Source organism: Jaculus jaculus, chromosome 9, assembly GCF_020740685.1.
Source record: "Jaculus jaculus isolate mJacJac1 chromosome 9, mJacJac1.mat.Y.cur, whole genome shotgun sequence".
Taxonomy (NCBI): domain Eukaryota; kingdom Metazoa; phylum Chordata; class Mammalia; order Rodentia; family Dipodidae; genus Jaculus; species Jaculus jaculus.
Genome location: NC_059110.1, coordinates 23,269,297 through 23,285,479, shown reverse-complemented (window position 1 = coordinate 23,285,479; position 16,183 = coordinate 23,269,297). Strand labels below are relative to the sequence as shown.

Below are 16,183 nucleotides of genomic sequence, written 5' to 3'. Positions count from 1 at the left end.
CCCATCACAGCATAAAGCTCTTCCCAGAGCCCTGGAAGGACACTTGTCTTCTAGGTAGAATTAATATTGGCGTTGGTTCAAAATATACAATGTCATTTCATTAGAGCATGACTACATAGTCTTAAAAATCTTTTTCTAAGTCAATTTATCTTTAACCTCAACCTCTTGATTGTAGTCAGCACGTGACTCTCCAAATAGTTATTCTACCACTACCCCAGAAGCCCAAAAACCAAATCTACAACCTAGTTCCCTTCCATTGTCCTCAAAACATCAACACCTCATCTGAAGTTTTTTCCTTGTGTATATGTGGCTTGCCTAAAAACTACTGGATATTAAAAAAGAATACTAACAGAGTACGAGGGGAAGAAATGTCTAGCAATTTTTTATCTCTACCCTCAACTGAATGAAAATCATTTGCTTAGTGTGAGGCCCTATAGCAATGCTTCAGTTAATGTCGGGGCATTAAAGTCCTTAAATAAAATTCATGTCTTCCAACTCCCTCATGTTATTGCGATTATACAGTTGTTTAGGAGCATATAGCAATCTATTTTTTCAGCTATGACAAATACTTCGAAGAACAAATTCTGGGAATTCTGACCCAGTTAAAGGAAAACAGATCAAACCTAAGTCAGCAGATGTCTCTGACACTGCAGCCTCTTATGGTGGCAACCTCTGTGGAACTACCACCTTTCTCTGCAGTCTCTCTACTCTGTAACTCTCTCTCTCTAAACTTAAAAGGATCTGTTACATGATTCATTTCACTTGTACACTTTCTGGACACTTTTTGGCATAAGTAGGTTTTTACTGGAGTTTCCTGTAGGAGCACACTACTTAGGAGATTTGGTAGGCATGGAAAGTTTTGCAGAGCAATCTGATTCAGTCACTCGGAGGGTGGAGGTCCCCTAGATTCACTGGGAAAGGGGGTAATCTCAGCATGCAAGAAAAGTCCTTCCTTGCTTTGGTACCTGTTATACCCTTTCAGGTCACTGTGCAAGCAAGCATTCTCTTTTCCCCACCACTCACCACTCCACAATACCGCAGCACAAGGGTCTTGGAGGTGGGTGTGTGCTGGCTTTCTGGAGAACTACAATGTGTTTTATGTTCACTAGCGGTTTATTTTTGTGAAATTAGAACTTCCCTACTCCAGTGTAAAATTTCAGGCAAAGAAATAGGTCACCAGGCTATGTTTCCTTCAATAGCTAACATATTTAACTAGTACTATATTTACTAACATATCAATAATAAATAGAAATAGTAAATAGATAAATATTTATATAGTGATAGCTAAAATTGCATAGTAATAATGATAAATATATTTCACTGTTGTCATATGAACGTTTTATTTCCACCACACAAAAATAAATGTACTTGAATGTCCAAGGATTTTTTTTGGGGGGGGAGGGATTTCCAAGGCAGGGTTCTCACTCTAGCTCAGGCTGACCTGGAATTCACTGTGTAGTCTCAGGATGGCCTCAAACTTATGGTGATCCTCCTAACTCTGCCTCCCAAGTGCTGGGATTAAAAGTATGCACCACCACACCTGGATCCAAGGAATGTTTTTGTTTTTGTTTTTGTTTTTTAACAGACTATCCCTCCAATTTAAATTTAGTGGCAAAAATGTAATTAAATATGTGTGGCATTTCTTCACGAGTCAGAATAGGTTATCATTTTATAGTGATTTCAATAGAAATTTATAGTCATCTTTCGTACCAACCACTCTGCTAGGAGTTCCCTGATAGCCAAACCAGAAGCTAAATGCAAAGCAGAATGAGCCCAGGACCATTTCACTAAGGCCCTGACCCACCATGGAAATCCAGGGAGCTCATCTCTAACATTACATAATAATGCAATTTAACCTAAAAGGAAAGAATGAACCATTTTGACTTACTCAGTTAACAACATGTATAAGTTCAGACATAACTTGCAAATCTAATTGTACATATCAAAAGAATGCTTTCAGGCTGGAGAGATGGCTTAGCAGTTAAGGAGCTTGCCTCAAACCCTAAGGACCCCATAAGCTAGACACATAAAGATGAGGCAAGCACAAGGTTGCGCATGACCACTAGGTGGCACAGGTATCTGGAATGTGATTGCAGTGACTGAGAACTTGGCATTCCAATTATCTCTCTCTCTTTCTCTCTCTATGTGTCTTTCTCTCTGTCTTCTGCTGTCTAAAATACAAAGAAAATTAAAAATAGAATGCTGTTAATACTTTCTCCCACTGGTTAAATTATACAAGCTACGATGTGGTTAACAGTTTTCATGAATACTCCATATTCATAAAGAACAAATATGTTTTAGTTGTCCTGAGTACAGTGCTATGATACCTTTTATGGCATTTCATGCCTGCTCTGAGACTCCACAAATTCCTGGGCTGTTTCCTCTAGTCATCTTGAACCCTCCAACTTCTACAATCCAGTGTCTTTGCTTAGCAGTACATTATTGTCACTGAAGAAATTAATCTCCTCAGAAACATCCCACACCTCCCACTTGAAGTTTTCTTAAGGTTCAGTCCAATCCTGCATCCCTTGGAATATCCTCGCTTGAGAAGGCATGCTACTGTGCCCCTTAGTGAAAGTATAACCAGGGAGCACCTCTAAATGTATTTGTGTGCTTGTCACAAACACTTGGCCTTAAATACATTGCATTGTATTCTCATAACCCTTTGACTTGCATAGTACTGCCATTTTTATTTTGTTTTGTTTTATTTTATTTTGAGACAAGGTCCCCCTAGGCAGTCCAGGCTGGCCTTGGACTTGTAATCCTGCTGGCTCTGACACCCCAGTCCTATAATTACAAGTGTGCACCACAACACCAGCATCAGGCTTATTTTAAATTCTCAACTTCCAAGAACATGCAATACTTACAACATACTTGGGAGCATTTACTCTGGAAGAACTGAACTGATTAACCTGGTCACCATGATTTGCTTATTTCATAAACATGCTTTGAGTTAGTGTACAGTTCTTGGCATCATTCTGAAATAGCCAGCACTATGCTGAATAGACAAACATTGCCTTCTCCTATTCAAGTACTAGCCAGGTCTGACCCTCCTTATCTTTGTGGATCAGATGAGATTGGTTGCATTCAGGCTGGTATGGCTATAGACAAGCATCGCTGTCCCCTTGGAGCTTACTATCTCCTACAAAGAGGAATCAAACTAATGAATTTAGATGGCTACAAGAGCAGCATGTGCTCATCATTGCCTCTTAAAAAATAGGACCATGAAAGGCCATTAATTAAAAATATTATAATTAAAATAATTATAGCAGTTGTTCATAGATTCTCTAGCGAACTATCAGCTGGTCTGAGGCCTGAATGAGACAGAAAGCTCAGAAGCAACAGTTTTTTTCATGGTAGTAGGTGAGAATGTTCTTGATATGCTGAGAAACGTGTCATGTCAGGTGTGAAGTGAGGCTTATGACCAGGACTTCTGTTCCAAACCTCTGGGCTGCTAACAGAAGAACACAGCCAAGGAAAGCTGTCCTAGAAGTAGTGTGGGCTAGAATCCTGTGGGGTTGTGGAGAAAAAGGGAAAAGACCAAAGATTAAAGTCGGTCTTGAGTCTCAAAACATGTATTTCTAGGGCTGGAAAGATGGCTTCGCGGTTAAGCGCTTGTCTGTGAAGACTGAGGACCCTGGTTTGAGGCTCAATTCCCCAGGTCCCACATTAGCCAGATGCACCAGGGGGCGTACGCGTCTAGAGTTCGTTTGTAGTGGTTGGAGGCCCTGGTGCTCCCATTCTCTCTCTCTCTCTATCTGCCTCTTTCTCTCTCTGTCACTTTCAAGCAAATAAATAAAAATAAAACAAAAATTTTTTTAAATAATTTATTTATTTATTTATTTGAGAGCGACAGACACAGAGAGAAAGACAGATAGAGGGAGAGAGAAAGAATGGGTGCGCCAGGGCTTCCAGCCTCTGCAAACGAACTCCAGACGCGTGCGCCCCCTTGTGCATCTGGCTAACGTGGGTCCTGGGGAACCGAGCCTCGAACCGGGGTCCTTAGGCTTCACAGGCAAGCGCTTAACCACTAAGCCATCTCTCCAGCCCTGTAACCACATAATTTTGAAGGCTGAGGCAGGCAGATTTTATCACATGTTTGAGGCTAGCCTGGGCCACAGAGTATGACCACGTCTCAGGGAAAATAAAAGTAAAGAAGAACTAATGGGTCATCATATGCAGTGCTGCTGAGAAGACATGAAAAACAACCATGGGATATTGAGTTTGCAGTCTCGGGCTGGGCGGGGGGGTGGTCACTGAGTCCTTCCAGAGCAATTGTGTTGGGGTTACAAATGAGGAGAGCAGCTCATTGAGAGAGGTCAGGAGAGTTGAGCTAATAAAAAGTGCAGATGGGGGCTGGAGAGATGGTTCAGTGGTTAAAGGCATGTGCTTGCAAAGCCTGAAAGCCCAAGTTCAATTCTCCAGGTCCATGTAAAGCCAAATGCACCAAGTGGAGCATATGCCTGGAATTCATTCGTAGACCCTGTCACACCCATTCTCTCTGTGTGTGCTTCTTTCTCTCTGTCCCTCAAGTATATCAATAAATAAAACATTGAAAATTCATACAGATGATAAGTATTAACCATTTAAAGAGTTTTACTAGAAGAATCGTGAGCTGAAACAAGATTGGGAGTTAATAGCGAGCGTTATTTTCATTCTGCAAAATAGACTTACTAGAACAGGGTCTGTAGGAAGTGGGAATCACCAATATAGAAGCACAGAAATTGATCACACCATAAAGAAAGGGGAAAAGTTCAGAAGCAGGGCTGGAGAGATGGCTTAGTGGTTAAGATGCTTGCCTACGAAGCCTAAGGACACAGGTTTGATTCCCCAGAGTCAGACACACATGGTGACATATGCACCCAGAGTTCATTTGCAGTGATAAATAAAGTGGCAAAGTTCAGAAGCATTTTCCCTGTGAGTTAAAAGGGATTGGCGTCCACAGCACGAATGACGGTTTTTTGGTAAGAGTGGGGTATGACTGTATGATGACTACTTGCCAGTATGGAAAAGTTTCTATGCTGAAATGTTGAGAGACTAAAGCAGGCCAGGGGAAACCATGTGACTTGGCTGATCTGGGGACTTATCTGACCATCAGAAACATCACTTTTCTATGTCTCAATCAACCATACTATGGTTACGACTATAATTGTGTGCATGTGTAAAATAGCTGGGAATATGCACATTGAAGCAGAGCATGAACTTACAGGCTTTCTCTTTTTTTCCCCCCTCTGTTTTATATAATTTTAAAGCAAAGATGAAGGAAATATTGAATCCTTAACTGAATGTTGTTTATTTCAGCTTGGATTTCAGGTTAAGTCTTCAGGAATGCCAAAGTGAATGGCAAAGTCAGAATCATATCCGTGTACTTACTGTGGTTTTAGCTGAGCCTTTGGGCTCTCCTCTAGATGATTAAAATGCCTCCTGCACACACCAACATTCCTTTCCTTAGAAAGACCCTCAGGTTCTACTGTGGCTTAGATATAAAAATCTTAATTAGAGGCTGGGCGTGGTGGCGCACGCCTTTAATCCCAGCACTCGGGAGGCAGAGGTAGGAGGATCGCCATGAGTTCGAGGCCACCCTGAGACTACATAGTGAACTTCAGGCCAGCTTGGGCTAGAGTGAAACCCTACCTCGATAAACAAGCAAACAAAAATCTTAATTAGAATAAATTTGTGTGTTTAATAAAATTTATCTTCCAAGTGTGCCATTTGTCTTAAATATTCACATTTTTATCACAGGCCTGTTCATATTCATTTTCCACTGTGCTATGAAGGAGAATGTGCAGAAGCAGTGGCGACGACACCTCTGCTGTGGCAGGTTCCGGTTAGCAGACAACTCAGGTAAAGAGGCATGGTGGAACTGGGTCTTACTTGCAGAACTTATTGAAACTGGTGCTGTCCATCCTTCTGTTAAAGGTACAGCTCAGTCCCAGTGAAATCAAGGAGTGCTTGCAGATGCTTAGGTAGAGTCTGAGATGTTAGAGCAGGAAGAGATGTGAGAGCTGTGGACGTGGTCCTTCTATACTGGGTGAATTCCAGACAGTCTCATTGAGTTGCTCAGGATTTGATATCTAATTTGACAACTCGGGTGGCCATAGGTTCTACTATACCAAGACCTACATTGCCACATTTTTGAGATTTTCAACTATATTTTGAGATTTTTTTTTCTACCAAGGTAAAAAATATTTTAAGAAAAATGTTACTATTTTTTTTAACACCACTGATTCTTTGTCACCCTTGGATTATTGAAGTGGGATATTGACACATATATGAGGGCAAAGTAAGAAACTTCTCTGTGTCTCCTGTAACTATCTTCTTGGAGTTATTGCCAGCATATGAGCAAATCAGATGGTTTTGATAAATAAAGCAGTGGTAATTTCAGAGCAGAGCATATTCTCTATAAAGCAGTGATGTCGTTTCTTTCAGATTGGAGTAAGACAGCGACCAACATCATCAAGAAAAGTTCCGATAACCTAGGGAAATCTTTGTCTTCAAGTTCCATTGGTTCCAACTCAACTTATCTCACATCCAAATCCAAATCCAGCTCTACCACCTATTTCAAAAGGAACAGCCACTCAGGTGAGTCCTTCCAGCCACACACAGGTCCTTTGATTCCATTTCCACCTGGCATATTTTCATTGCAACAATGACTTATTGTGAAGATCGATAGATCAGCGTATCAGCCAGAGTATTTACTATAGACTTATCTTGAACATCTTGTACACCTGGCAGCTTTAATTGTGTGTGGATTTTTTAAAATTAAATTTTACAATCCAATTATGTCAACTATATCACTAGCTCTGAATGTCATTGTAATTTCAAGATTTAATGTTACACTGAGTTTTCTTTTAAAAATATGGTATTTTCTTTTTCAATGATGCTTTCTTATTTAAAACTATGGAAATTCAGTTACAAAAATGTTTCAACACAGTATCAAGTTGCCTGACAAGTCAGCCTGGGATCAGAAATAAAATTCCACCACACGGGATGTTTATTTCGCTTAAGATTCAATTCCTTAACCACTAGATATGCCAAGGAGCAGTAATTAGCATCAATTAGGTCAGTGATGAAGCATGACAGAATAATCGCCCAGTGTTTAGGTATTGATAAGGACTGTAAGAAATCTGCTCTTTTGTTTATGTCCTGTTTTCCCTCATGTTTACAATGACTGCATGTTCTAACACTTAAGCATGCACACAGACAACCCTGGTGGCTACATAGAAATAAAGGATGTTTCCCTGGCCCTGGCAGTGAATAGTGTGAAGAGGTGTAATCTTTTAAAAATTTCAAGGTAAAATAATGGAAAATAAATATCAATCATTAAACTTCTTAGCAAATAGCTGCCCATTCAGCAAACACTACTTTTCTAGTAAAAGATATGTCTAAGGGCTAAAGAGATGGCTTTTGCAGGTGTTTGCCTGCAAAGCAAAAGGACCCAGGTTTGATTCCCCATGACCCACGTTAGCCAGATATACAAGGGGGCATGAACATCTGGAGTTCATTTGCAATCAGTGGAGGCCATGATGTGCCCATTCTCTCTGTCTCTTTCACTGACAAATAAATAAAAATAAAATATTTTTAAAAAGAAACATCTAAGGATAGAGCATAAATAACTTATTTGAAAGTTTTTAAGCTGTGATACATGAGCAGAAGTGAGTGGTACAGACAAGAAAACCAGTATGGGACTTTTGTCAAGGAAGGGGTAAGATATGTGAAGTGTCTGTGACTATTCATAACTCTCATACTTGATGACAAAGGAACTTCATGTGAGTTTAAATCCCTGAACGTGTCCTGCGTTCGTCACCTTTCGTGTTTGCCACCGGTGTGGCCATGGTCTAGGTAGGATACATGATAGTCCTGGGGAAGACTTTTTAAAATTTATTTTTATTTTTATTTATTTATTTGAAAGCAACAGACAGAGAGAGAAAGTGGCAGATAGAGAGAGACAGAGACTTGGCACGCCAGGGCCTCCAGCCACTGCAAACGAACTCCAGATGCATGTGCCCCCTTGTGCATCTGGCTAACATGCGTCCTGGGGAATCGAGCCTCGAACTGAGGTCCTTAGGCTTCACAGGCAGGCGCTTAACCAGGGGAAGATTTTTGAGTGCTTAGAGAGCTTGTAACAATCACCAACTCAAAGAAGCTTATGACAGCAGTTCTTTGGATTTCATGGAGACAGGGGCTGGGGACTTAGCTCAGTGGACAAGTGCTTGCCTAGAAGGTGCAAGACCCTGGGTTCTGTCCTCAGCAGAGAAAAAATAAATCAGAAAAATACCCTTCCTCTCAATAGCAAAGGAAAGAATTTGGAATGGAATGAGTAAAAACTATAGGATTTCTTTCTTTCTAAATAAAATACAGACTTTGAGTCATTCATACAACTTTTCCCAAAATTAAGGAGTCTGTCTACCCCCATCTGAGAATACCTACATAAGGAAATTGACTACTAGCATAGAGGTTCACATGGATTAATCTACCTACTTGGTAGTTCTCTAACACAAAAATGTCTTACATGCAATGAATGATTCTTTCATTTTAGATAACCAGTCTTAAAATAAGATAATGATTTTTCCCTTCTTTCTAAAATATAAGTAATATGAGCAGACAGGCATTACACCCCTTGAAAATGTGTTGCTCTTAGCGGAGCTGAGAATAATTAGCCTGAGGAAATACCTTTAATATTTTTTTTTTATTTTTATTTATTTATTTGACAGAGAGAAAGAAGGAGAAAGAGAGGGAGAAAGAGAGAGAATGGCCACATCAGGGCTCCAGCCACAGCAAACAAACTCCAAATGTATGCACCCCCTTGTGCATCTGGCTTACGTGGGACCTGGGAAATCGCACCTGGGTCCTTTGGCTTTGAAGACAAATGCCTTAACTTCTAAGCCATCCCTCTAGCCTGGAAATGCCTTTTCTAAATGGGGGAAAAGAAAAAGAAAAAAAATGTTTACAGAATCCTGGGGGAAACTGACTAGAATATTAAAGGAAATACAGAAATTCAGGTGCCAAAGTCAATTTATTATTTTGAAATATAATGGGGATCTTATTTATTACAGAACACATTTCTTTTCCCCTTAACAACAACAATACCTTTGGGGTTAAATGGTTCTAGTTCATTCGCATGAGCAGATAGTGAGCTTTATGACATGATCTATATGATATAATAAATCTGCATACTGAGGATCACTTGGGCTATGCACAAAGTCAGTAGAGAAGCTCATAGATAACCTGAATGGTCTGTTTCCTGGAATTGATCTAGACATTCATATGTTTATGGTGTAGATAATTTCTCCTAAGAGCAGTCCTTCAACAAAAGTGGACCAATCAGGTAAACTCTTATTGCTTTTTTGAATGCATGAATTTTTGCAAGGTAATCAGAGAGTACATGCATGGATTAAGCTAAGGTTCTTGCTGCACCAGCGACATGGCTTGTTCTCCACAATAATTTCCAGCTAGCACAGTGATGTTTCTGCATTGAGCTGGGATCTCTGACCTTTCTAATGACGGTGGACTGTGCCTGCTTTTCTCTGCATGGGGTGTTCCAGCTGTTCCTTCTAGGCAATGTACCATGCCCCGGAGTGAGTGGGTCACATATCATGTAAGATCCCTTAAAAAGCACCATTGAACTGAAGAGTTGATACAAAAGGATACTTTCTTTGTACATTTTACTGCTCTTTTGGGTTACTTGATATGTCATGGTACATTCATAGAAGTCATAAATGATAAACTGTAAATTGTAAGCTGCTTGGTGACAGTGTTTGCATAAAATGTCAGCATAGGTCAAGGGATATTTCATTTCTCTAGTCCCTGGCTTTCATATTCACAACTACTACTGCAGTCTTTTTGTTATTCAAAATATGATGTCCAGTCAGAAGATGGGGAATTGCATAAAATTATATGACATACACACACACACACACACACATTTGTATGTGTGTGTATACAGTGAACCTTTGCTCATAATTTTATTCTATGACACTATGGAGACCCACCAAATTGGATCATGTCTGTGGAATGGTGCATATCTTCACATGTGAAAGTATATATGCCCCTATAAGTTGCCCAGAAAGCAGAAAGACTGCATCCTGGACATTGCTCTGAGGATGTATGGTTTTTCTAAAAACATCATGTACAAATTATCAATTATTGAGATTTGAACCAATAGAAAATTTCCCAACAGAAAACCAGTGGCTAGTGAATCTGTGAACTTCAGAGAAAGCCAAATCATCCAGCTTGCTGAAAGCCAAGTGGGTGGAGCCTGTGCTGTGACTCTGGTGGGCGGGCCTTGTACTTTGACTCTTCCTCCCTGGGACATGCTTTGGCCATTTACCATGCTCCCTTCTGCCCACTCTTCCCATGAACCACATTCTCTTACCTCTGGTGTCCTTGGGTGTGGGCTAAGAGCATCATTTCCTACTTGATCATTCTTTGGACTCAGTGCCTGCTCAGGCTGAAGATAATCACTGGGGAATTTCAAATCCAAAAGCTAACAGATATCATGTTGATGACACTGACCAGTTACCAGTGGATGGTAAAGGTTATTTCATATACTGGGACCAATTTTCTCAAAAAATAAAAAGTTTGAAGAGCCAAGGAGATGGCTCATTGGGCAATGTATGTACCATGCAACCATGAGGACCTGAGTCTGGATTCTCCAGAGCCCACATAAAATGCTGCACATAGTGACACACATTTGTAATCCCAGCATTGAGGAGGCAAGGAGGAGCAAATCCCTAGGATTTGCTGGCTAACTGGTCTGAATCAGTAAGCTCTAGGTTCGGTGTGAGACCATGACTCACAAAATAAAGCGGAATTCAATTGAGAAGGATACCCCATGTCAATATCTTGATTCTACATGAACACACATGTACATGAACACCCACATGAACACACCTACATATAAACACCTACATATAAACACACATGTACACTTGCCCTCTGCCAAAAAATAAAATAATACTATAAAAGGCTTGAAGTGCATGCTCCAATTTTGGAGTTATGGTTCCTGAAAGCAATGCCTCTGGATAGCTTTCTGGTTTCTGCCACAATATGCAGAGGGCTTTTATGACTATACAGAATGGAACACTTGATAGAAAACCATGTTTTCTACTATATCACTCTAAAGTCTCTGTAATTTGGCTAATCTATGGATAATTTTTTTTTCAAAATGTATTTGGAGGAAGATGAAAATGCATAAATTACACTAAGATTACCAAATGTATTTATAGATAACAGAGCTTATATAAGCCTCAGCGAACCACCTCAGCCCATTTTCATAGGCTTTTGGATCTAGGGAAGTGAAATTTAAATGTCTGGTACTGAAAATTTCAGAACAGAAATTTGCCTAGTGGTCTTTTATTACTATTGACTGCTCAGATATTGTTGATAAACTGTATCAGAGTTAATGAATGAAAGGATTTTTCTGTTAAAATATTTCTGGCAAAGGAGATTTTGATTTCTGTAATTGATACAAGATAGTTTTCTCTGTTCTTTATTTTTCACAAGCTAAAAACCATGGTCAAATGTATTCAAAGTAAGATCTTCATGTTTCTTTTGACTGTCTTTTGCTTTATTATTTTTTAATTTTTATTTATTTATTTATTTATTTATTTGAGAGTGACAGACACAGAGAGAAAGACAGATAGAGGGAGAGAGAGAGAATGGGCGCGCCAGGGCTTCCAGCCTCTGCAAACGAACTCCAGACGCGTGCGCCCCCTTGTGCATCTGGCTAACGTGGGACCTGGGGAACAGAGCCTCGAACCGGGGTCCTTAGGCTTCACAGGCAAGCGCTTAACCACTAAGCCATCTCTCCAGCCCATTTTGTTTTATTTTTAAAAGAATTTAAATTAATTTATCAAAATCTTTGTGAAAATTATCAAACATGTAATGGCAGGGTGTGGTGAATTGCCTCGTCTCCAATGAACTTAAAGCTATCCATGTGCCAGTGCTTCCTCTCCACCTTACTAGGAAAACATAGCTTACATACCATGTCATTTCTTCTAAAAGCATTTCAGAACATTTTGATTTGTATTTTATCTAGTCCGTTACCTTTTAAGCCATGTGGTACATGTAATTTTTTTGAAATTACTTTTGATTATTTTACTCATTAACTGAACAATGCCACTTAGCAAGAAAACTTTTATAACAAGCCACAATGCAAATCATAAAGGCCATATTGATGTTCAGTGAGTACTAGAAGTCCACCTTGATGGTGAAAAGCATGAACATTAAGCCCTGACTATTGCCCAACCTGTGAAACATGCAAAGTCTCCTCCCCTTTTTATTCCTCAAATGTGCCAGGTAAGACATGCAGTATAGGATGCAGGTCCCTTACGCCTATTACCAGCTCATTGTGCACCCTAATTTCTCGTGTCATTTCTTGCAGACAGTGCTTCCATGGACAAATCCTTGTCAAAACTGACCCATGCTGATGGAGAACAAACGTCAATCATCCCCGTTCATCAGGTCATTGATAAGGTCAAGGGTTACTGCAATGCTCATTCGGATAACTTCTATAAAAATATCATCCTGTCTGACTCCTTCAGCCACAGCACGAAGTTTTAGTGTCATTGACAGAAGAAAAGAGAAAACCTGCCTTAGAAACGTGAAGATCAGCCACCCCTGAAAACTCCCGACTAGCAGATGCCAGTGTGCGGTTCCCTGGGTAACTGCATAGGAGAGGAGGGATGAAAGTTGTTAACAGGCTTTTGAAGAATTTTATAGATATCCTATCCAAGGTGTCCTTTCCGTGGATGAACTTCAGTCATTGCTACTCCAGTGCTGAAGGCATTAGGGTTCAGGAGTTCAAGGAGATAGAACGCTTTAGAATGTGGAACTGAGTTGAACTAATCACAACTTGGCAGTGGGACATGTTAAAGCTAGAGGAAGAAAGCCAAGGACAGACTCTAGCTTAGATCTTGTACCTCATGATCAAGCTTAGAAGTAAACATTTTTCAATATCCACTTTTTCAAAGATCATATGAAAAGCATACCAATGTTTGTGTTTATTTTGGATGCCCAAAAGTTCCACTGCACTGCTAGTTTCTGTGAATATAGCAGTGTTTTTCATTCCCTTTTCAATAAAATGTCAACCACAGGGTGAAAAAACGGTTAATATTTGACCCAAAGATTAAAAATAAAATTTCTTTACTGTGTCAACTATTTACCCTTCATGACCATAATAACATGCTAAGGAAAGTTTTCCAAAAATATTGACCTAACTAATGAGATTATGTAAATTTCTAGTAGTTCGTTTATTCTAGTCAAGACGTAAAGCTTAAATATTGTCTCATGATCTGCCATACATACATTTGAATCCAGCTGAAGGACGGTCATCCATTAATGTAGACCTGGCAGGAATCACTGAATAAAAACTTGTTAGACCTCTCCTTCCCACCTTCACTGTGTAAGGAGCCCGCAGGCTTCAGAGGGGAAGGAGAAGGTCTGTTAGGTATGCTGTGTATACTAGACTTTCCCTTTTAGGAAACACACTTTTGAGACTCTCTGGTCCTGCCCTCGCTCTAACAATTTTAAGATATTTCAAATCACACACACTTTAAAGACCTCTGACTTTCTCTAGTGAGAATTTTGTCCCTAGGAGCATACACGGAATGTGGCTGTCTCAGTTAATCAAAATAATTTATAAATATGTGGGTCTGCAACTGTTAGCATTCTCCAGTGATAGTGTGTATGGGCCTAAGAAGGTCTGGCAAGATATATGGTGTAATATTTATGAGTCATATTGCTCCATTCTAATCATGCATGTTAGGCAGTGCATCTAACTGTTATGCTATCCTGAGCAAGGAGTGTTTGCCATTGAAGAAGTAAGAGCCTACAATTTAAGTGTTCTGAATGAAGGAGTCTTATCCAGCTGTCTCTGTGCATGTTATGCATTACCTGTGTCCAAGACTGTCTGGAAAGCACCTGTTTTTGCTATGTAACAGCACAGTAATGAGAAAGGGGGATATTATAGAGAAAGTAGGAGCCAGACCTGAGCCTCGAAAATGTGCTGCTCTGTCCAGGAAGCTGGTAATTCTTAGCGTAAGATGTGGAATCCTCACAGGCTGTGCATCAACTCAGGAGGACTCGCATCTATAGCTGGTCTTCTACCTAAAAGCTAGATGGCAGGCTCCAAAGGATGCTAACTCAGTACAGTGATTTTTTTTTTATTATTATTATTACTATTCGTGTTTGTTGCAACCTGAAACTTCATCCCAGGGATGTGAACTTTGCCCAGCCTAGCTTTCACACTATAGGGAGCCACTGAGGAGAAAAGGCAAATCTTTAGGTCACTACGTTCCACTTCAGTAAAGCCAGGTTCTTTTCTCTGGGCTTATATTAACAGGCTTCTTATTGTGCCAGAAATGACATACATAGATAAATGAAAACTATTCTCAAACAGTCACTGGAAAAAAAAAATCATATCCTTCTCCCCAACTTTAGATATTCATGATAGGTTTTAATTAGGTTTCTACTGTGAGATTTCTGTACCATGTGCACAGTTAAGTAGTAGTAATTAAGATATGCCTTCAAGCCTGTATATATCAAATATATATATTTGGCAATAATGTCAGCTCCACTTTGAAAATTTCCAACAGCCAAATGAGAAAAAATGAAATAGCTGAATATTTGAAAATGGATATAAAAGACTGAGACAAATTCTACCTTAGTTTTAAGTATGCATCTCTTACATTACTTGTCCCCTAAGAACAGTAGGGCAGGAATTTAACTGGGAAGCCAAACTTCAGCCTGCACCCTTCTTTAAACTTATATCAATTTATACTTTTTCCCTTCTCCCCACCCCGCCCTTCATCAGCTGTCTTTGTTAGTGATGTTGTGTTAGTTATTGCTTGAGTCTGGGATGCTGAGATGGTCTCCATTCGTGTTGCCATTGCCCAACATTATAGGCATTTCCTTCATTGTTGGCCTAGTCTCTTTTGTATATATTTATTTATTTGTGTTCATAAATGTCAATTGTTTCTTATTGTAGCTTTATATTGCCTAGCTTCCCTGTTTTCATTAATTTCCTATTAGAGAGACTGTATATATTTTTTCTAGAAAAATTGTGAAATAGTTTTCTGTAGCAATACTTTTGAATATGATGGGAAAAAATGACTGTGAGTGCAAATTAGACGTAGTAGTGAGAAGCTGCGATCGCCGGTTTGCTATTTTACTTACATGGAAAATGATTTTCAAATAAATACTTACATTGTTCATGTCCCAAATCTTTCAGTTTCCTCTATGAGTGAAGGATTCTATTTCTGACTCTTTTGGGGAAAAGATGATTTGACAGCTGGAAAACAGGCCACCACCATCATCAATTAAACCAGTGGCATGGGACTCTTTTGCCAAAACACTAGGATGGACATGTATATGCCAAAAATTCAGCTTACTGGGATTAATGTGATTGGAAGCTCTTAGACTTTCTTAGGCTGATGGGTAGAGAGCCAAAGGGCACGGCAGAAGAAAAGTAGCAGCGTCTTCTAAGAGCAAGAGTCTAAAGCTTCCCAAAAAAGGAATAGAATCAGTGCTGCTACATAGAATTTAGGACCTTATTTTTCTCACATTTACAGTTGCTATTTCCATGGTGGGAGACTTAGAAAATGATCATTTTTAGCCAACTTCACTTGCATGATCAGAACAGAACCACCCCACTTCCTTTCCACTCTGGTTACTAAGAATCACTCCTTTCTGCCACGAGCCAGGGCCGGTCTGGCTGCCAACCGTCCCCAGCAGAGTGTGTGCCCAGCGCTAAGTTGTGAGGCTCTTTGGCAGGTCACTGTGAAATTGGGCCTTTCTGAGCCAAAGTTCACAACTGCAGGCCAAGCTGTGTTTTAAAAATCCAGGCGAGCAAGTTGCTTAAGGCTCACCTACAGTCCTGGGTGACCCAGTCACTCTAGAAAGCTTGGGGAGCAACAGTGGAGGACAATTGGGAAATGTGTATTTGATTTTCAGACTTTCCCATGCTATAGAATTTTTGAAATATAAAAGAATTTGATTTTACAAACATGGTGCTTTAGAAGCACTTCTGTGTTTTCAGTTGAGTAATGTATCAGTTATTTCATATAAAAAGCTACCATATCTTTCTCTTCCCCATTCCCCACCAGTCTCCTATTTCTCACTTCTTTTCTCTCTCCCTTTTCCTTCCCCCTTCTTCTGGCAAAAAATAGTGACATGCCTCCCT

General features: G+C 39.8%; 1 protein-coding gene across 4 annotated transcripts in view; it reads left to right on the top strand.

The window, feature by feature from the left end:
- Adgrg6 (adhesion G protein-coupled receptor G6) overlaps positions 1-15,201 on the top strand; it is a 136,395-nt gene extending 121,194 nt beyond the window's left edge. For 3 of the 4 annotated variants that reach the window (XM_045158116.1, XM_045158114.1, XM_045158115.1), the window contains exons 22-24: positions 5,743-5,844; positions 6,430-6,582; positions 12,386-15,201. In XM_045158116.1, coding sequence (XP_045014051.1) covers positions 5,743-5,844; positions 6,430-6,582; positions 12,386-12,564 — 434 coding nt within the window. In that variant the 3' untranslated portion in view covers positions 12,565-15,201. Of the gene's footprint in view, positions 1-5,742; positions 5,845-6,429; positions 6,583-9,282; positions 9,329-12,385 lie in introns of all 4 variants that reach the window. The other variant, XM_045158117.1, reaches the window with a different exon arrangement.
- Positions 15,202-16,183: the final 982 nt, after the last annotated feature.